Source organism: Dermacentor andersoni, chromosome 3, assembly GCF_023375885.2.
Source record: "Dermacentor andersoni chromosome 3, qqDerAnde1_hic_scaffold, whole genome shotgun sequence".
Lineage (NCBI taxonomy): Eukaryota > Metazoa > Arthropoda > Arachnida > Ixodida > Ixodidae > Dermacentor > Dermacentor andersoni.
Window position 1 is genome coordinate 192,094,149 of NC_092816.1, and position 23,054 is coordinate 192,117,202.

The 23,054-nt window shown below is 48.1% G+C and overlaps 1 protein-coding gene across 1 annotated transcript in view; it reads left to right on the forward strand.

The window, feature by feature from the left end:
• The window catches only part of LOC126524408 (E3 ubiquitin-protein ligase MARCHF3-like), a 37,626-nt gene extending 22,626 nt beyond the window's left edge, over positions 1 to 15,000 (forward strand). The window contains exon 5 of the mRNA XM_050172732.3: positions 14,448 to 15,000. Coding sequence (XP_050028689.1) covers positions 14,448 to 14,595 — 148 coding nt within the window. The 3' untranslated portion in view covers positions 14,596 to 15,000. The remainder of the gene's footprint in view (positions 1 to 14,447) is intronic.
• Positions 15,001 to 23,054: the final 8,054 nt, after the last annotated feature.

Below are 23,054 nucleotides of genomic sequence, written 5' to 3' on the forward strand. Positions count from 1 at the left end.
TCCCACAGCGCGTCGGATGCTCGAAGGTAGCGTCGTCGCGTGTCGGCGCCTGTCTTATCGCCGGCCGCGCTGCCGCCGTGCCTACTTTGGGGAAACTCCACATGCGCGTAGTCACCGTGTTTGCGAGTGAACTTCGCATTCTTCTGCTCCCCGAAACGTGCTCATTTTGGATCGTACCAATTGCTATGTCATATAATGTATGTTAAAACGACGATGGCATTTGTACACCGGCGAAGAAATAAATCGTTATGAATTTGGGCGGTCATGTAGCTAGTCTAACGCTGCAGTTTTTACATAGAGAAAACGGCTACGAAAGCGGGGCGGTCCCGGAGATAGGCGCTTGAAAGCGCCAGCTTTAGCGACAGCACGAGGAAGTGGCACGCTGCGCACGCGCCAAGCATTTCAGAACTTACTGGTTTTCGAACGAGAGGAGCATTCGCGTTCGTGGCCTAATGGTTAGAGCGCCGGGCTCGACGGCCGACGTTCAATGCCACCCCATCAGTCGCACATCTTTCTTAATGAAAACGACGCGAAAGAAGAACCTACCTGCCTCAAAGCGACAGCAATGAGGTTGGAACGCTTCGCATTAAATTTTAGGAATGTCTTCATATGCGAGTCCTAATTATTGATACGGGACTCAACTGCTACACAACAAAAAAACAACTACAAAAATCAACACAAATTACCCAATAAATTGTTTATTGAGAACCCTCAACGGTAATGTATTGTGCAAGTGTTGAGCGAACTCAATTGCTTTTGAAAATTTGTTGAAGTCTGTTGTTTCAACAATTCCCCAACAATATATCAATGGTTAATCAACAGTCATTTTTGTACGGGACGACCGTCACGTACAAGTATCGTTCGAAAAAGGTGACTTGGTCCTTCTTTGGACATCGCAACGCAAGCGTGGATTGTGCCAAAAGTTATTGTCCCAATATTCAGGCCAATTTTTAGTTCTGGACCGCCTGAGCGAACTCACTTACGTCATAGCTCGCCTCCTGTGCCATGGTCGGCGATCAAGCAGAACTCAGCTGACTCATATTGCACGCCTGAAGCCTTTCTACCCTGCTTGTCCATCCTGACTAGCCCCACGTGCTTCGTCTGCTTGCGGGGAAATGTAACGGATACGAAAGGCGTGGACAAAAAGAGAGAAGACGAAGAGAACGAGGTGTTGGAGAGGCCGGGCTGCGCTACGATAACGCTACGATTATCGTCCATCTGTAAATAAAACCATTTATTCGCAACTCTTCGTAACAATATGTATATTAGTCATCTAAGTGTGATGGTAGACCAAACGCATATACTATCATCAGAAATTATGAAACCCTGAGGCGAACCGCCAGCTTCAAAGAACAGCGGCAGGGGACTCCATCTTTGAGTCCTAACCCGCGCATGGATGTTCAAGGATTTATGCCTCAAACCTTCGTGCTAGCATGCGGGACGCGACCGCCCAAGAACCAACTTCCAAGTCATCAGTTTGGAGGATCCTAATGACGGCCTTTCAACCGTACCACCTTAACCTGCACCAATGCTTGGAAAGTAGGAACCTACAGAATCGTCTAGATTTCTCGAATTGAGTCCTCACAAATGACGATGAGTCGCCGGACTTTTTGCTCAACACACACAACACTCACACAAACACACACACATGGGTTTCGGAAAGTTGTTTGAGCCCCAGCGCCCCCCCCCCCCTCCGGAAAAAAATGAAAACTCTCCGCCTTTGGTAGATACTACCCGTCGGTCAAGTCAGCACCACGTAGCAAGGCCAGACTGAAGCGTATGAGTTCTAGCACGCACTGAAGCCCCGTCGTGGACAGAACAAACGCTGCACATATGCACTGCAGTTGCATGCAGCTATACGGTCTGCTACGTAGCGTAGACACCGCAGCCGACGCGGTGTGCCGCGACGGGTCCACTGGCTAAGCTCACTCTGACTCGCTGAGGACAACGCGCTTGGCTTACGTTTGGCGCGTCGTAGGCGCCGTAATCATAAGTAGTGGCGTCTACAGAGTGTAGGAGGAAATAACTTTATTATGTGCCCTGCAAGTTGATGGGGAGGGCCAAAGGCCCCGCCTAGGTGACGGCCAGGAGTCCGTGGGTCCTGGCGGCATCCTCGGCCCGCTGGACGGCCCATAGTTGATCCTCGAGGGAGGGGATTCCTAGCGCGGGCAAAGGCTGTTGCTACAGGCCGCGTTCTCGTTATATCCCTCGGCATTCCCATAATATATGCCCCAGAGTGACTCTGGATTCACGTGACGTGCATTTGTCCGTTTGATATATATCTGGATATATGATGTGCGAGGGCGCAGGATTCGGATACGTCCTAGTTTGTAACTGCCGCCATGCGACAGATTGCTTTTTGTCAATTTTGCGTGAGGTCGCGGGAATATGTCCCTCTGTAACGTATAGTGTTTCGGGATGTCATTATATGTGGTGATTCTGTCTTCCCACTCCCACTCATTTACTGCACCGTCACGTCCGGATGGTGCCGGGGCGTCACTTGCGACTGCGGCTCCCCTCGAGCCGCGTCTTGTGCCGCCTCGTTGTTGCCGTCCTCCGCGAGGGTGTGAGCGGGTGTCCGTGTCCTTCTTCAGGGGGTTGTTCTTCGGGGGGTGGCGGCCACCCCCCGAAGAACAACCCCCTGAAGGAGGAGCCGAATGGGCTCCGAAACGTCGGACTAATAAAATTCAGTTATTTGGTTGGAGTCAGTCTCAAGTCCTAATCAATTTCCCAACCAGACAGGCAATTCTGTCGAAATGTTTAGCTTCAAATCTGAATTTGTAGCAAATAGATTATGCACTTCTGAGAGTTTATGACGATCAGCAGACGATAATAACTCGATCCGGATCACTGGACCGTGTAGCAGCGACCATTGTTGATCGCGATAGAGAAATTCGATCCGGATCAGCCCTGATCGCGATCAGAAGTGTACTTGTGAAACCGGCATAAGCTACTGTCCACATTGTGTTATGATGTAAAAGGCGGCACACGCAAAGCAGGCTGGGAATGAATGTCAGAGGACAGCACGACCTGCTGGAACTCCAGACCTGCACAGTTATCCGGCTTCTATGGGAGCCACTTCCACCCACCCTCGTTCAACCGTTGGCCGTTGGGGTCGCTTTTATAACCTGTTCGTCTGCTACTCTGCGGTTCACTGGTGCGGCGTTGCAATTAGTACGGCAACTGCTATGTTATAACGAACTGCTTGCCTAGTTAATGATTGTTGTGAACACAGTGACAGTGACCTCACAAGGCTTTGGTAGGTCCCTTGGCCCCAAAAGTTGACCGCCCGAGCCTTAAAAATGTCGGTGCGTGCAGACCGCCGGTATCTAAGTTAGCGTTAAATACCCGCTCCTGATGCCTTTTCCAGGCTGTGGCAAACAGCACAGGTCTTGCAGATTATCATAAGTCACATTGTTTATAGAATTCGTAAAGTGCACAGCAGTTTCATTGTGTACGTTGTAAAGTTCGCTTCTGCGCTCATTTGAAAGTGGAAACCACCGTATAGCGTTCGGCGACATATCTATTACACTAATTTTACCTCTTAGAAGTTGTCCATGAATGCGTGGGGAGTTCAAAAAGAGAATAGCGCATATGCTCCACTGTGTACGTATGTTTCGCACTACCGTTATGCTGCCGCCGTACCACGCAGAAAAGCTAGCTTTGTAGTTGGAAAAGACTTGCGTGACACAAGACCTGCAGTGCAGCAGGTTTTAAAGCAATAGGAATAGCTTTTTTCAAGCTTTCTACTGAGCTAGACATCCAACAACATTAAAAACAAGCTATGCTCACCTTTCCTTGAAACAAACTCGATCAACCTATTGCACATATCGGGTGCAGGTATTACTTGCGAATACGTTTACCAGGTCATCTACCTTTCACTACGGCACACAGCAGTAAATCCTAATGTCATCTACGACATTATGCTATCTGTAATCAACTCAAAAAAGCTACATTATCATATGAATCTTTTAAAACCGTTTTTCTAGTCTCTTACGCAGACTATATAGAAAGGGAAATTTATGCCGTCTAGCACTGCAACCGCCACCTATGCTCGTTGTTTACTTTTCTTGCACCGCTCCTCCTTCCGCCCCCCCCCCCCTGTAATTTCACTATTCAAACGCAAAGCATTTGGAAATTTTTGTTTGTTTTTTATATTTGTGAAGTTATTCATTTACCACCAATGCAAGCGCTTTGCGCCTGCCGAAATGGCAGCACGAGCGCTGAACAGATCGCAGAAGCAGACTACAGCGAACAGGTTATAGCTAGCGGCGCTCTGCTCGAACGCTCTGTGCCTAGCGGCAAAAGGGGCTAACTAGACTAGGCGTGCTGGAGCAGGGAGATCTGTGCAGGTCTCGAGTTCAGTAGGTCATAGACGACAGCGTTGAGGAGCCCGCCATCGTGAGCTACTATTTGGCCTGAGGAGTTGCTGTCGCGAGAAGTTACGTTCTGTGTGTACTGGTAAGTGAAGAGTGGAAAGTGGTGTTGCATTGTCGGCCGCATACAGTTTCAGCAGATGTCGATCGCGTTCAGCCGAGGTTAGGCCTATCACAGTCGCCGAGTTCCTGCGTCTGTACTGTCCCGTTGTAGTGACGGTGAAGAATGACGCAGTGCGAAATCAGTCAGTTAAAAGTTCAACCAGAGAGAAAAATTTCAACAAGAGCGGACACTCCCATAGAGCCCAGCGTCCGAATTGACTGTAGCACACCAAGCGGATGTTGTTGACTCCTTCCGGTTTCGGTTTTGGGCGCGCGCGTTTTGAACACCAGTTGGTACACGCCGCGCCGGCTCCGCTGCTCGGCGCGGCATTTTTTTTTTTTTTTTTCGCTTCTGCTGAAGCTCGCGTGGCCTTGGCGTGGAATCGTTTCATTATGAAGTAGAAATGATTGCGATTGACCTTTACAAGACTGCGCCGAATCTGTCAGGTGCAATTTCATAAAGAAAACGAAAGACGTCTTCTGAAATGATGAAATGTTTATTTTGCTATATATAAATGCTCGTTCCGGGCATCTTCTGCATTCATCCAAAGTTGTGGCACCAGGTAAGCAGCAGTCGTTGCCGTACGATGCTCCACCGGATGCCATCAGCTGAAAGAAAGTAAATTACAAGCATGTATCATTCCGATATATTGACCTAACAGGAGTATTACGTGTAGAGGCGAAACGTGCGTAAGTGGTGAATGAGCGGCATTACAGATAAATTCACTTTTACGTACATTTTGCAGCAAAGACTCCTCCCAAACAATGCCATAAAATCTGAACATCCAATTTTCAAGCACCCCTCCTTTCCCGGGCATTATTTACTGCACTTTAAGTGCACAAATACACGGGTGACTGCGCGTTTCCAAAACAACTTGGTCTCAGTCGACACGATGGTACTCCAAGTACACAAAGGTGGCTACAACACAGGCTCAGCCAGACCATGTTACACGCTCGCAGAATGCCTTCTAATCGCACTCAAGTCAGACTCGTGGGTGCAAAGCCTGTTTTCAGTCGCTCAGAATACATAAATGTCATGTTCTTGAGCTCCTCCGTGTTATCTTTTACGCGTCCTGCCGGCGCATGCAACACTCCTGTGTTATCACACTCGGCAATCGCTCGTCGCGTTTTCGAGAAGCGTGAGTACCGAAATAAGGTATATGTTGTTACAGGGCTATAAAATGCGTCACAAACTTGTCCCACTAAAATTCAGTACACGCAAAACTAACTCACTATGGCCGGCTTGCTTTTTTGCTAACAGCTTCACAATCCCAGGCGCGGCGAGCAAGCCTCAAAATATCCCAAAAAGTTACCAAATAAATTACAATACTTTTTCGGGTCAGAGAATGCGTCACGAAATTCTACCAGTAAGATTCAGTACACGCGAAACTAACTGCGGCACAGCCGAGCTGCTTTTCCCTAACTGCGTCAGTAAGCCGGGCGCGGCAACTGTGCTTCTAAACTACCCCAAATATAACGACGTTAGTTGCAATAATGTTGGGGGCCACAGAATGCGCGAAAACTTGTCTGTCTTAGGCGCTACGACGTAGTACACGCATGTACTGTACACGCGCAAATGCGTCACACGGCCGAGCTGGTTTTCGCTTACTGCGTCAATAAGCCGGGCGCGGCAAGCGTGCCCAAAAACTACCGAAATAAGTTACAGTAATGTTGCGGCTCATAGAAAGCGTCGCGAACATCTCCCAGGACGAGGCATTACCTCAAATTAACTGCGCCAGGACGGCGGAGCTGTTTTTCGCTAACTGCGCCACTCGAACTAAGCCTAAATGTGCTTAAAATGCGCCGCACACTGTCAAACACAATTTCTCACCTTGCCGTAGTCCAGTAGTGCAGTGGTGCCGTGTCGAAATGCAGACGATACGCAAGAGAAGCATAGAGAAGGCCGGGAGACCAAAAAATGGGCTACATCCAAAACAGACGGGTCGCCGAGCTCGCGAGTTTCGCACGTACGACCAGCCTCGCTCACTCCTGCGGCTTGTGTGGCGCATGACGTATGCACGCGCGTCTGGCGTGCCGCTAGCTTGTTGCTAGGCAACGCAACAAAAAGTTGCAAAGTATAAGTTCATTTACACGCAAAACTTTTTCACTTTTAGTTGGAAGGAATAAAAAAAATAGAACGTTGTCTGGAAGTTTATTTCACATTCCTTTTTTCTGATCGCGTCAACTAACGGATGTTGTTGAAACTAGGCGTGACGTGTTTCCTGTTGCCAGTTTTTGAAGAGTGTCCCATCTTGTTGAATTTCTTTCGCTATGGTTCAATACTTTGTTGGGCGAATCTGTGCCCAGAAGAACACGTTACAGTCAAGCACAAACAGAGCGACGAGAACAGTCGGCGATCGTCGAAAATCTGATCTGTGGGTCAAACGCGTCGACTTTTGTGCGCGACTGGTCGAAGGCTCTAACGTAATCGCTGATGCCCGCGCGGTTTCCAGAAAGTACTACGCAATTCGAATCGCGCGTACAATCAGATTACAAAAGATTTTGTGACACAGCCAACGGATCCATAACATTCAAAAAAGTGGTGATACATGCAGGCACTCCCTGCGCCGAGCGATAATGTTTAACACTTGTTTCCTGGCGAAAAGCGGTAACCGAAGAAAGAGAAGTATGGGTGTTAATGCTACCGGTGGACCTGACCAACTGACCTGAAGCTAATTAAGCCATTAGGATGAAGAAAACTGCTCTTGCAGTTCAGTTTTGACCATAATAATTTGAAATAATCTATTATTCATTTCGTACAGTACACATACGAAAAGGGAGGACACGGCATAGTATCGAAATTGGTACGTTGTCGCTCTCGGAAGGCATCCAGTCGCGCTCGCTGGCACTTCCCCAAATTAAGTGTGACCACAGACACGGGTGCATCTTTACGTATTCTTATGCTGACTCATTATTTACCTTCCGACTGGCACTGTGTGCCTCTTATCCCAAATGGGCAACATGCGGAGGCCCCTTCGATACAGCAGCTTAAACAAACAGCGTTCAGCTGCCAACAGCGTCAGTACTGGCAGCGGCGTCTCCACTACGCGTTCTCTAAACGAACGATCGCACGCGCAAAGTATTAGTCTGTCCACTTCATAGAACACATGAATTGTGTGCATGGAAAGAGTACGAAGAATGATAGGCATAAGCAGCCTAACAGCGCGTACTATGCTGCATCCTGCTCGCGGTGTTCGAAGGTGTCCGGTCGCTCATAGCAGCGCCACTGATGGAAAGCACACCATGCGCCTGCTTTGCTATGTTCTGCCGTTATTTGTTCAGAAGTGGTGGTGGTATTATTTAGAAGTGGTGTCACTGATGCGCGTCTTGCACTATAATTCGAGCGGACGGCGAGCGGTCGCTGTACCACGCCAATGCAAACAAATGCACCGGTCACTGCTTTGGACACTCGGTGGCGTTCTCCTCGGGATATTGTGCGCTCTATAAATCGACATGCAAGCGCGGAAAGCTACGCTCCATGACAAATAGGGAGTGTGAGAAACTGTTCCCTTAGACGGCGTAGAACGCCTGAAAGAGCAAGCAGTCAGTATCAAATCAGTGGTTCATGTTGCAGTAACAATGTGTAATTGCGCTGGCTCTCGCGGTGGCGGGCGGTGCGGCTCATGACTGTTGAGTTCGTTGGAATCGTAGCTGTCACTGTTTGACAGCTCCTAAGAGCTGGCGCAGTTGACACCGTCACCCGAAGACATTCTTCCAGCGCTGTGACAAATCAGCCGAGCGTCTGCTCTTCACCGCTTTCGTTCTCCGTGCTGGTGGGAGACGTGCCTTGCGCGCTTTCCCCACTCCTGACGTCACGTGAAGTTCGCTCGGCTGCTGGACCAGGTTTCGGTCTTGCACTCGTTTTCGCTTATTTAAAATTACTTTCGAATTTGCGGAGCAAATCTTCTATCCGACGCGTGACAGGGAAGTCTCGTCAACCTAAAGGTAACCTAAAAATGTGATCACCGTTAAAAAATTGCCGGAGTTGCACTTTGTCTAGTCGATAGACTGTCGCCCCACTTCGACTCCCCCTCCCCTCCCAGTATCTCTTCTGCTTCTCGCTTTCTTACTATTGACCCTTTTCGAGGAGCACATTGTTCTGAAGAAACGAGATGGCGCTTTCGGCGGCGCGCCGCACGTGGCCTCAGCGACAGCGCACACATGCGAAACCATTGCCGTTTCTACCTTGCTTCTGTATCAGCTGTCGGAAATGCAACTCAGTTTTCGCTGACGCACTGTGCTTAAATCAGGCTGCAAATTGTGGAGTGCTGGCTTGAACACCTGTGCAGTAGTTTGCTGCGAAAATAGTCACTCGCATATTGAGGAATGGAATGAATCTGTGTGGCAAAGTTCGCGGACCGCTGCCATAACTGTCCGTGTTACCGGCACTTCGAAATGTACGGCTTTCCTCGAAGATACAGAAATTTTCTCATCCGCCAGGGTTGTGTCGCTAACCTTCAAAGAAAGGGCAAGGTAAATATGCGAAGCTTCCATAGAAGCCCATACGTTCAAAACATGACGCTTCATCATCTCTGTGCGACGAGGGAACACTTCCGTCGGAAGAAAAAATTATGTGACGCCATATCCGTTAAAAACAGAAGTGACGTCATTGTGTTCTCGAAAGCGCGAAATTTGTTTTGGCGGCCTGTCGTTAGAGCTACATATTCAAATGCCCCGCCATTCGACTTGATGAGCGGTTCGAGCTTTCAGCGCGGAGAGCCATGCAGGAAAAGGCTAGCCGTACCGGTGTCGACATTGCACCCCTGAACAGAACATACTTTCTTTGTAGGCCGACGAAAGCTTTAGGATGTAGAGTGCTGGTCCTATCGTCGAATGCCAAGCCCGTCGGCCAGCGCGGTCACTACTACTTTCGACTGAACATGTTAAGAAACGATGAATGTACTCAGGTCACCAGATTGAGACAAACGTCGACAAGCAAAACAGCACAAGGTGTGAGGCGGGGTGGCGTAGTGAACTTTACGAGCGCACCTTTCTGTACACTTCAAGAGCTGCATTGTGATGCGATAGCGCAGCGTCAACGCCCCTCTTACGATGGGCACTGAAAAGAGGTGTTTATCAATAATAATAAAATAAAAGAGTTGTCTTTTCTTTACTCGTCACGCATGTATAAAATTATGTAAAGGAACTTTATTTTCGTTGAATGAATGTAACTATCTCACTTTGATTCAGAAACGTTTTTTTTCTTTCCCAATGTTTGTTCCCTCCAAACATTGTCGCGCTTCAATCGCTGCTCCCACAAGCACCTTTAAAAAAAAATTAAATTATGGGGTTTTACGTGCCAAAACCACTTTCTGATTATGAGGCACGCCGTAGTGGGGGACTCCGGAAATTTCGACCACCTGGGGTTCTTTAACGTGCACCTAAATCTAAGTACACGGGTGTTTTCGCATTTCGCCCCCATCGAAATGCGGCCGCCGTGGCCGGGATTCGATCCCGCGACCTCGTGCTCAGCAGCCTAACACCATAGCCACTGAGCAACCACGGCGGGTACAAGCACCTTTGTTGATGTCAATTTGTTCTGAACCGCGTTTTGCCCGAAGCTTCGCGACCTATTTGGATGGACCTTGGAAAGGGCTTCAACCCCGGAACTTCGTCAAGAGTGAGCACCGCTCGTTAAGCAATGAGAAAGGTAGTGGCGCCGCTTAGTATCGCAAGTTTGGCTCACATTATCTACACACACACCTACCCCAACTGACACGCAAACTTAGCCAACCTATCAAGAATAAGTGGATGGGCGCACACTACATACATACATACATACATACATACATACATACATACATACATACATGCATACATACATACATGCATACATACATGCATACATAGATGCATACATACATGCATACATACATGCATACATACATACATACATACATACATACATACATACATACATACATACATACATACATACATACATACATACATACATACATACGTACACACAATAAATGACAGACCACGAATAGTCGAAGCTGAAGAATGTTTCGCGACGGTCCATAAGAGTAAAGCGAGTTACTATCGATAACACATATTTGCTACAAGGTATTACTATGTGTATAACAGCTGCGTTTCAAGCCTTGTGGGCAGTAAGAAAGAAAATCTATCGGAACTGTGCACACCCGCGAGCGATTAGGCAGAAAATAATCAGATAGCGACTGCACCGAGGAACTTTACTGAGTCATAAATGTGGCAAGCCGCTGCTTCAAGGTATTTGGCAAATAAAGAACGAAGAGCAAAGCACACTGATCCTGATTCAATTCATAAGCGGAAAGTTTGGACAGCTTTGTATATATTTAGCCCCGCTTTTAAAGCAGGCACCATATACGCTGCTCGCGCCGTTTGGACATAACTTAATCAGCTCCTAAAGCGTTCATCCGTGTTCTCTGAAGCTGTGGCCAAAGCTTCGTGCCATCCGCCCAGTCAGTGGTTTGCTGAGCCGCACCTGCGTCACACACATGCATTGCAAACAGGGAGGCCGCTGAGGCAAGCAATAGACGCGTCAGCACGTGATCAAACATGGCAGCGCCCACGGGATCGCCGCTAAAAGGGTCATTACGCGCGTCCGCGGAACGCTGCAGGCAGGTTTTGAAGGGAAGTGGGGGTCGCTGCTAAGCGTGCAACGTCCGAGCACGTGCGCGTGGTGCATGCTTTGCCTCTTGCTTGATAGCTAGACGCAATGGCGCTGTGCGCTATGGTGCTTCGAGAAGCAAGCGTGATGGCAGCCGGCGAGTTGATTTCAAGTGTGACAAGAGGATTCCCCAACGCTCCCTCGACCTCTCCCGTTTCGTCTGGACTGAACGCCATTGGCGCGCTTCGTTACGCGCGAAAGGCGCGCTGGAGGGAGTTAAACGCGACTGACGACCGAATCGCGGCACTGGTCGTTTGCTGGTCATGCTGCGCGTCTGCGCTTGTGGGAATGCCTTCATCGTGGCTGGGTGGTGCTGCAAGGTCCTGAAGGAACAGCAGCAGTGCTCGCCAGAGCTCGATGGCATGATGGGTGCACTGCAGTGTTCTACACGTGTGCAGGCTACGTGAGTTGCTCTGCCAAATCGGACAATGGGACCCGCCCGGCCTCTTGTGGCTGGTCTCAACCTCTACCTCTCCTCTTCCCAAGACACGCACTGCCTGGGCTGCACTGAGCCGTTTCCTCCTCTTCCAACCTGGCTCCTTTTTTTGTTACTTTTTGTGCATAGTTCTCACCCTTGACCACAGCTCTCGAGATGCTCGTGGCCAACCTGGGCTAAAATGTCCGACATCCGCGACAGGCACAAGCGTCATGACGCCCCCACTTAGCTGCCTCCAGGACGTTCATTAATAAAACGGAGGCAGCCTTACCCTTCCCCTTTTCCAATAACACCCCTCCTCTTTCCACCGCAGCGTCTTCGACGCATTTTAATGTGGAATAAACGTGGTTTCATTCATTCATTCATCGTGGCTTCTTTGTTGCTTCAATGAAGCGGCCGGATTTCCTAAATGCTCAGTATCCACGCAACCTTAGCGAACGACGACGGGAGCTTGACTTTAAGAAGTGCTCTCGTGAATCGTAGTTAAATTCAACATCGGTGATGTAGCTTTCACGAGTATACTTGGGTGCCATGGAGGAGAGAGAAAAATTACTAGGGGAGCATGACGCCAGCCTACTAGTGTCGGCAAGCCAGCCTTCTCTAACGCCAGCCCGCTACTACCTCTTCGGGGCCTGTCTACGCGGTGACTGTTGGGAGCAGGCCTTGTAGGCGTCAACGGTTGTTTGACCTTTTCAAGACGCTGTTCAGTACGTGCTAACTCTAAGCGGCGCCCTCGTCATAATCGATCCTCGCCACAATCAGTCTGGTCTACTCTCTCCCATACGCGATCCACGCGCTCAGCCACATCGCTTCCGCATCACGCGTTGGGCCAACCCAAGGTAACTATCCTTTGCAAATCAGGGGGGGGGGGGGGGGGGGGCGAAGGTACTTTTACTAGCACAATGTGAACAATGCCCACCATTCGCCCTAAAGACGTGTAAACGCGCAAAAGAAAATTGAAATGAGGTGTATCTCACAGGTACGCCTGTGAAATACACCGCTCCTTGGCAAATAAGGACCCACATCAAATGGAATCCCGCATGAAAGAAGCGCAAGAAGAGAACTGCCAAGAACAAGTAAACACGCGAGAGTATAAAATAAAGATTTCTAGTAGCGCTTTTTCAATTAGTTCTGGAAGTATTATAGCGAAATATATCTTTGTGGAACAATCACAGTTCTTTTGGATCCGTCGTTTACTGCTCTACCAAGTGGCAAAACCGACTCGTGTTGTTATATGGGAGCCTGCGTCAGCCGTCCCGTACAACCGCGTAAAGCGCAGGACAATGCGGTTCTAGACGCACTGCGCCAGCCGCGGAGGGTTAGAAAAACACCCACATCAGCACAGCAAAAATGTGGCTACATCAGGTGGCTCGACTGATAACTGTAGAAGCGTCATTCAAAACACGCGGAATTGTTCTCCACTTCCGGCGGCGTTTTCTCTACTTCATTTGCAAGTTAAAAGAATTTGATCGATAAATATTTTCACAAACAACGCTTAAATTTGTTAATTTTCGCGGTTCCTTCTTGTTTGGCTGTTGCCTTGTCTCTTTCCCTTAGCAGATCGCTTAATTTTTCAACTCCTTGCGATTCTTGATTCCTGCTGTCAATTTTGCACGAAGAGTGCCGTGCAATTATGGAACAGCCAGACGAGGTAACGAATGACAGTCATATTGCTTATGGGTTTAACAATTATTGCAGGGGTCTGATGATGGACGCTGTTTCGCATTATCTTATTTGCCATCTTATCTAACCCATATCGCGGCTATATGGTTCTGAGGATCTGCCAGCGTCGCGGCGAGCCGTCACTCGAAGAAATAATGAAGCAATAGGAAAAGTTAAACGCAACTGGCGTTTTCTCCGGCCGCAACTCGTTCCGCGAACATACAGACCAGTTGACTAAGAACCGAATGCCTTTCCTGGTCCCTGGATCAGTATAAGCAAATAAGGTTGAATTAATGAAGCAACAGCGATGCGCGTGATCGTTGAATAGATGGTGACAACTGAACTCATCTCGAGTTAATCGCTTGGGCACCGATTCGATGAGAAAACTGGCCTTCACACCCCAGGAGATGCCGACAACTATCACCGTCCAAAAGGAGTGAAAAAATTGACAACCATTCCACTCTGTGAAGACGGAACGGCAGCGAAAACTAACGTGGGCCGATCCCGAAGGCTGTGCAATGCCGGGCCGACCCGCGCCATAAGTGAAGCAAGCATTAAGCACACCACATACGTGGACCGATCCCGAAGATAGTGCAATACGGGGCACACCCCCGCCGGAAGTGAAGCAGGCATTAAGTACTCCCCATACGTGCGCCACTCCCGAAGATCCCGAAGGGCGCTTTACAGGTTCTTGACCCACAGGGGTATGTGGCATTGAGCTGCCGTTTAGCCAAGCGTCATTTTTACGCCGCCACACTAGGTCCCGCGAGGATGGCACAGCGAGGAGCGTTCCGTGCGGAATCTTCACCAGTTACTTCGGCCTAGATGGCCATCGTGAAACGTAGAAACACGGAACTAAGCTTTTATGCCATTCCCCTTCGATTTTCCTATATAAAATTGTGCCGTCAAGTTTGGAACGAATAGTTTAATTGATTTATTTAAGTTAAGCGGTCAATGTATTGTTTCAGTGTTAGTCGTAAATTATAACTGCCTTGGCAAATAATTCGTCTGTCGCGACTTGATTTCAGTAACTTGCATGCGCCTTTAAAAAGAAGTGTTCGAAGAAAACAAGAAACGCTACGTGCAAGGGCGATAACGAGCTCGACTCAACACCTCGATGAGGTCGGCCTCTAGAGCAAATAACAGTAGTTAAGGCGTCGTCAGGTGGCTGCATTGAGAGCCATCGGTGGCGTTACACCTGTTGCCCGTGTCGCAGCGCCGTGGTGGTAGAGGAGCCGCCGGAGCTGGACGCCGCCGAGGAAGGCGCGACAGACAAGGTCGAGTCGCCCCCCTGCACGCCGTCCAAGGAGTCGCCGCCCAAGTCCACCAGCAGCACGCTCATCATCTACACGCCCGCCGTCTGATGAGCGCAGCACGGAGCTCCGCCCACCGCAGGCACCTGCCACCCCCCCGGGGTGTGGTGGCGTTCTTCAGAGCTTGTCACCAGGAGCGGGGCGGTCTTGACCACCGCGGCCCACCGCTGTTGTACACACACCACCACCACCACCACCGCCATTCGGCGATCCAGAGTCGAGAGGGAAGGGAGGGAAAGGGTGGGATAGTGAAAATTACCACCGCCGTCCACGCATGCATTTGCTTTTGGGTAATGCGCGAGTGAAAAGGAATAAAATGTGTACGTGTTGACCCTCCCCAGAACGCCGCAGAGGAACTACGTCGCCCACGCGCAAGTGCTACAGGGGGCAGTCTGTCTCTATCGACGATGCAAAAACAAAGAAGAAATGCATAGTACACAATTGTGCAGTAATTTCATGTCGCATGGTTAATACTAAAAACGTGCGGTGCGGAATGTTGTACAACCCTACAATGTTCCAAGACGGTGTGCAAAACAGTTCTTTCCATGCTCGATGCACTAATGAATCTATAGATGTTGCGCATCTGGCGTCGTGCCACAAGGAACAAAGTTTCTGCCTGCTATATAAGTGATTTCCATATTTGTACACACGTATACAAACAGAACCGTCAGTGTTCATACAGTATCAATCAACACAGGTGCAACAGATATCGGTTCCAACAGCTGCACACTGCACCTATAGTGCAAGGTTGAGTGGTCGAGTGCAAGTGGCATAAGAAACAAGTAACAGAGCGAAACACAGCTGACGTAAGAAGGAGGTGGACAAATCGCCGACTCGTCCGTCTTGTGTCTTGCACTGTTGCCCGTTTTTTTTATGCCGCTTGTACCAACCGGCCCAAATTCGCACTTTAGTGGAGTACAGTGATTCAAATCATGTGCTGCCGTTAGGAAACTTCACTGAATACACAGTGAACACCTAAATATAAAAACAGTGAAAGGAAAATGGACGACTTGGGCACCGTACACTCGCAACTAAAGGTTCTGTAATGCTCACGATATACACAAATGCAGATATATAGTGTACGCAAGTTATGCAAGGCGCGCCAGCATATCCTGCCACTCGTATATATTGCTTTTGTCATGCAACATGATAGACGTCTGACCAGTGGCATATTCAAGGAGCCAAAGGCTGTAGGGACAGTCACACTCCCCCCCCCCCCGAAAAAGAAACCACCGCAGCCCGTGCTCCTTGTGCCGTCACACACTCATCATCGAGCGTGCTGTGGGCTGTGGGCTGTGGGCGTTGCTCTCTGTCAGAGCCCTTTTGTCCTCAGCAACTTGCTACATCGTTTCATTGTTCTTGTTTCATCATAAGCAGTTGAGTTTGCCTTTGGCTCCTAGTCCTTCATTTGGAGGCAGCTATCTTCCCAAGTGGACACGCTACAATTGGGCTGTAGCCGGACGGAAGGGGACTCCTACTTATGTCAGTCGTAATACCGGAAACCACCTGACCTTATTTCCCAGCTAGACTATCACATTAAAAAATTTCCGTCACTATACGGAGGATTTCCGTCATCATACAGAGGAATTGCAGGTAAAAATACGGAAAGTATGCCGTATTTCCAAAATGCGGCAAAAGCTGCCGTTAATATACGGAAATGCTCCCCGTTTTTATTTCTACGGAAATATAGCTGTAATAATACAGTGGCTACAATGCTCTGCACGAAATAGACGGAATTCTGTATTTTTGTTATGCGCGAACACACGTATTTTTGCGAGGAAAGCTATACACGCTGTCCGAATGAACGCTTGTACTAGCAAAGTTTCATCTAACTATATTTTATTGAACACGCAAACTGTACGCATTACGAAGATACGTACAAAACGTGAGAGCTAGCCTTCTACCAAAAGCTGCAATAACAGATCGTATCAATATATATATATATATATATATATATATATACACGCATCCTCTATACCCGTCGCAGTTTGCCGCGCATGCGGGCCTTGTAACTCTGATCGTATGCGCGAACATATGCGTGTGTTTGCAATGTTCTCAAATTAAGCGCTTTGTAGTTAACAATTCAGCATATAGGTTTAAGCGAACGAAGAGCCGTGGGCATATGTGCTAATGTAAACAAACTTGCGGCTCTCAGATGCTGGTGCACTGATACATTGGTGCTCTACGCCAAAAGTTGTGCGCACTACAAGTCAGTACCGAAACGCAAGAAGTGGTATAATGACCGTAACTGCGTTTACATTTAGCAACAAATGGTCGGTAAGGGAACTGGTGGCCTATCGATCCAAGTACAACGGCTGGAAGAAATTTTTGAATCCGTGAAGCAATTAACCCACGAGTGAAAGGGGTTTGCTGAACTGTAATGTAGTTGGTTTAACTCATTCCCATAATTCCAGAATATCTCGTCTTTGTCAATAACTGTCCATTCATTGGCACACAAGGATTGTCAATAACTGTCCATTCATTGGCACACAAGGATTACGCATAATATTTACTGTTCATGTGCTGTCAATTCTTACGGTAAGCTGAAATCGAAACATTTGGCGCTGCATCTTGAAACAAGACACGTTCTTGTACGGCAGAATAAAGATCGCGAGCATGCACCGACATGTGTACAAGCTACAGGGGAGGTGACTGAAGATGAAGGACCTAGTACCGTGCTAGTACTGTGTGTACTGTCAAAATGAAAAAAAAAAGAAAGAACGTCCAGTGCCGAGTTTGCGTAATAATTGGCGCTTTATTTCTTTTTGACCCAGCATGCAACACCATTGGTTCCATGAGCTTTATCGATAGGTAAATGTTTTGACATAACTCATTATTTATCCCCTCATTACATGCACCAACCAACCCAAATTAACACTATACTAGAGCTTATTGACGCATCGCAGTGCACTGCCTTGCACTGCATTGCAACACTGTGGTTGCCTATCCCCAGTAGCAAACCGTCTGGTTGACCTCCCTGCCTTTCTTTTTCTTGCTTTCTTCACCTTTTTCTATAAAATGTACAGCCTTGTGGGAGAGAAAGCGTTCTCCTCTTTGAGAATTCAATTATTTGTCAAACAATTATTTTGCTGTTCCAGCAAATGGAGCACAAACGCGAAAACGAAACCGATTCTGTTTTCTCTGTGCTGACAGAGTGCTCACCAGGAGGCAGTGCGCGCTGCGCTTCCGTTGTATATCATCAGAGCGAGGTGTTTAGGGACTACGAGGGACCTCCCAATCCAGATCTCGATGCTCCAATCACCACGACAGAGGTTAGAGCAGAGATTAATAACCTCAGAAAGAGATCGGCCCCCGGTCCGGACGGGATAACAAACACAGCTCCTAGGATTCTAGACGATGAGTCCATCATTGCATTAACCAAATTCGTGTACCAGGTGTGGGAGAAAGGAGAACTCCCAAAAACATGGAAACAGGCGGACGTAGTCTTTATTCCCAAGCCAGGCAAAGTACCCGGCTTGAACAACATGCGACCAATCTCCCTCACCTCGTGTGTAGGGAAATTGATGGAGCATGTTGTTCAAACGAGACTGACTAGGTACATGGAGGAGAATGATCTCTGGCCGCATGAAATGGTTGGCTTCAGGCCAGGGCTCAGTACACAAAATGTCATGCTCAGACTTAAGCATGGTATCCTAGACCGATACGACTCAACTGACACCAGGGTGATCCTAGGTCTCGACCTCACCAAGGCATTTGACAACGTTAGCCATAAGGCTATCTTGGTAGGTCTCGAAGAGGTAGGTGTGGGACACAGGGTATATGCATACGTCAAAGAGTTTCTGTCACAGAGGGAGGCGAATATAAAATTTCTGGATGTAAAATCCCCTCCCATCACACTTGGGAGCAAGGGAACCCCGCAAGGGTCGGTGCTCTCACCCTTCCTATTCAACATAGCGATGAGGGGTCTCCCGGCGGAACTCAATAAGATTAAAGCGAACAAATTTAGCATGTACGCGGATGGTATCATCTGGGTTAACAGTGGGAGTGACGCAGCCATCGAACTTAAACTACAGATAGCGGCGAATATGGTGGAAGAGTATGCGGCCAGCAGAGGCTTGGCGTGCTCGCCACAGAAATCGGAGCTGTTAATAATTGAGCCAAAACATCGAAGGAGACACGCTGGGAGTAGCAGACCCATCACTGTTTTTCTAAACGGAAATGAGGTTCCCAAGGTGGAGGAAATAAGAATTCTGGGCATGTATATTCAGAGAAATGGATGCAACTTCACGACAATCAAAAAGCTAGAAGGATACGTGGCGCAGGTCCCGGGGATCTTTAGGAGAATTTCACTCAAAGGCAGGGGCCTCAAAGAGAACAGCCTCCTCAGACTCATGCAAGCCTTCATTACCAGCCGTATAGCGTATGCCACACCGTATCTTGTGTTTAAACTAGAAGAAGAAGATAAAATAGATGCGATCATTAGGAAGAGCGTTAAGAGAGCCCTAGGGCTCCCAGACTCGACCTCGACAGACCTCCTCCTCAAAATGGGGGTTCATAACACGCTAGCTGAACTCACTGAGGCAGTACGAGTGTCTCAGTTGGAAAGATTAGGCCAGTCTAAAACGGGGAGAAAAATCATGGGATGGGTAGGAATTCAATGCGACAGGGGTGCCCCGACTGACAAGAAAGACATTCCGTTGGACGTGCGTAAACGCTTCCAAATCGCCTCCCTACCTAAAAATATGCATCCTATCTACAACAAAGAGAGGAGAGCTCACAGGGCTAAGGCTCTAGTAAATAAACTTAAAAACACACTCGCGCATAACGTAGCGTACGTAGACGCCGCTTGCGGCAGAGGCGGGGCTGCGGTATCGACGGTGGTTAATGGCGACGGGTGCGTTAAGATAGCGTGCTCCACGTGCACGAGGGACGCCTGTACAGCCGAGGAGGTTGCAGTAGTGCTCGCTTGTGCGGGTACAAAAGCGGAAGTAATATTATGCGATAACAAATTAGCTATCCGAAATTTTAACAAAGAGAGAATCTCGGAAGAAGCCCTCCACCTTCTACTCAAAAACCCTCCCAGGAGGGACATAACTTTTATTTGGGTACCGGCCCATGAAGGAGTCCCAGGCAACGAAGCCGCTCACGAGCTCGCCCGAGCACTCTACCACCGGGCAACTCTAGAGCAGCCAGTTCCAGGGCTAAAAGATAGCATGATCACGTACAGGGAAATTGTCGATCACTACAAAGCCGTAAGAAGAATCTTTCTGCCTCCGCATCGGTCTCTCTCTCTGGAGGACGCTCGCATTTGGCGACGCCTCCAGGGAAACAATTATACATCACCACATTGGATCTACTTAACACAGACGAGGGACTATAACGGCGCCCTCTGCAAAATTTGTAAGCGAAAAGGTACGCTAGACCATATAATATGGGAGTGTGCTGGCTCCCCAAGGGCCAAGGAAAACATTGACAGTAGAGAAGCCTGGGAGGCCTTGCTCCAGAGCGAGGCTGAAGACGACCAGCGTCGAGCAATCCGCCTGGCCGTTGAGGCCGTGAAGACTCACCGTCCTCAACGCGCGGGGACTGCTTCGTCCTCCCCCCCTACCTACGTTAGGTTAAGAGGCGGGCACCCCAGCTCGGTGGAACAATAAAGTTTTTAATCAATCAATCAATCAGATATCAAGAGTAGAAAGCAGACCGTTGCATGTGGCCTTTTAAGACATTACAGCAGCGTATCACAACGTAGACAGCAACATTTTGTGGAAAATTCTGGAAGGGGAAGGCTTAGGTGACGATTTTCTACAGCTTTTGCGAGATATTTACCTAGAAAATACCGTTTGCGCTGGATGGGAAGGGATGAGGAACATGGAGAAAGTTGACATCGACAAAGGACTGAGGCAGGGATGCTTTTTATCCCCACTGCTCTTTATGATGTACATGGTGAGGATGGAAAGAGCGCTGGAAGGTAGTAATATCGGGTTTAATCTCTCATACAAACAGGCGGGTGCAGTAGTAGAGCAGCAGCTTCAAGGTTTATTTGATGCGGACGACATTGTGTTGCTAGCTAACAAGCAAAGTGATTTTCAACGTCTCGCTAGTATCAGTGGACAGGAAGGCGAGAATATAGCTTTGAAATTTAGTGTTAGAAAATCAGGTGTTATGGTATTCAATGAAAACAGTGAACAGACAGTGGCAATACAGGGCCACGAAATACTTAGGGTCAACGAATATAAATACCTTGCTATATGGATAAACGAAGACAATAAATATATGGAAACACAGGAAAAAACAATAACAGTAAAGGGGAAAATAAATGCAGCCATAATGAAGCACAGAGCGCTATATGGGAATGCAATAGGTACGAGGGGCTCCGCGGTGTGTGAAAAGGTGTAATGGTTCCAGGACTTATTTTTGGAAATGTGGTTGTTTGCTTTAAATCAGGGGTATAATCAGGACTCGGTGGGAACCAAAGGTCAGTGTGTCGCCTCGCATTGGGCGCTCACGGGAAGACTACAAATGAAGCTGTGCAGGATGGCATGGGCTGAACTAGTTTTGAAGTGAAGGAAGCTCACAATAAAATTTATTATGAAGAAAGACTGAGGAATATTGAAGAAAGTAAATGGACTGGCAGAATGTTGAGGTAGTAGTACAGGAAAGAACATTGATTCACTGTGGAGGAAAAGAACTACGAAGCTTACCAGCAAGTATGCGGTCTTTAGGGTCAGCAACAGAGCAACAAAGAACATCAAGCGGAAAGTCAGAGAGGCTGAAATAATCTCATGGGTGGCGGCAATGGAAGGAAACCTGTCATGAGTAACTAATTAAGAAGAAAAAATGAAACCAGGAAAGAAAGAAATTATGATAACGCAAAGGGAAGCTCATTGCTTTTCGAAGCGAGATCAGGATGCCTTAGAACACGCACCTGCTACGCGAGATATAAGAAAGAAGAAGAATTATGATGATGATGATGATGAAAAACTTTATTTATCCCTCTTTAAAGGGAAGGGGGCAATGGAATAGAGGGTGGGGGGAGGAACTACTTGAAGTAGGCCTCCTTTATCCTCTCAGCCCACTCCAGGATGGCCTCCTGAAGATCGGACCTGGAGCTGTGCAAGGCAACCTCCCACTGCTCCTCACTAGATATTAATTGCCTAAAGAAAGGGAGAAGGGGGTGCTTAGGGCACCCCCCCACGATGTGGTTTGTCTGCTTTGGGAGAGACAAAGAATTATGTGCCTGCTGCGCTTGCTGCGGTAAAGCTAAGGAAACGATGGAGCATGTTTTATTAGAATGTGAAGACATCTTCCCAGCGGTCGATTTAGCACCATTGGCATCCTTGGAACCCTTGGGTTCAGCGAGAGCAGGGGCAAAGTAAACATGTCCGCAATAGAGATTAGTAAGAAGCGATTGGAAGATCGGTGGAAGAAAAGTAGGGAAACGACAAAAAACGGAGACGTGCAAAAGCAAAGTTCACAATAGCGGGTCAGAAAATTCAGTAGTGGGAGTTCATCGTCTTTTTTTGTCTTTCTTTTAGCCTTGGTAGGACATCAGGCAATATAATAGCAAGAGCTTGGTGGCGCAACCCACCGCCCCGTTCTAAAAGGGACGCTCATCACATTCATCCATCCATCCGGTCTAAGGAGCGGTAGACGAAGCTGTACGTGTGCAGTGAGCCGGCTTTTATCGTTTATTGTTGTAAATGTTGTTAGTTTATCGTAAATATGTCTTAGTTTGTACTCAAGAGTGGAGCAAGGCCCCAAGGAGGAAGAGAGATTGACGCATCGGGAGCGAAGAACAGAAGCGGTTCATGGTTACGCTGCTTGAGTCTCGGCATGTTCGAACTGGCATAAGTTCCGGTTTTGTCGCTGTGTGCTGCACGCTTGTGTGCTCGACATGTGCCGTCATAGCACGGGGATATTTATGGTGAATGTGTTTCACTTCGTTTACAAAACTGCACGCATCGAAGAAGTTGTCCTGTGTTCGGGTACCATGTATGCGCTTGGACACGCCATAGCCTGCTCACGACTGAAGTTCAGCACTGAACGCACGCTCATAACTAATGCTCATGAGGTAAGCCTATTTCAATTTTATTTCGTTTGCATGACGTAGGTGTTAAAATAATGTTGGCTAAGCCGGCGTCGCGAACAGAAATATTGTTTCAAAAGGCCGCTAAGCAGTATCTTAGGGCAAAAATGACGCATGTATGGGGAAAAAAATCACCTATCTTTTCCGATAGTTTTGAATGGTAGCGCGATCGCAGTTTTCCGAGTGACACTTCTCTTGCTCATTTGCATCAAAAGCGTAGAATAAAACTGCATTCAATTGTGCACTTGTATTGACGCTTGTACCGGCTTGAGAGCACACTGTATTCGATACGGCAAGAACTTTTGTTAGAATAAGGAACTACACGTTCGAGAGAATACCAGTAGCTCACTTCGTGTGATCGTGACTTTCTTGCTTGCATGCACGTTTCTATTTAAGTGACCAAAAAAAGGTTCTTTGCTCTGGCTGCTCTGCTATGTGTTTCCTTGGTGCAACTGCTTGCGGT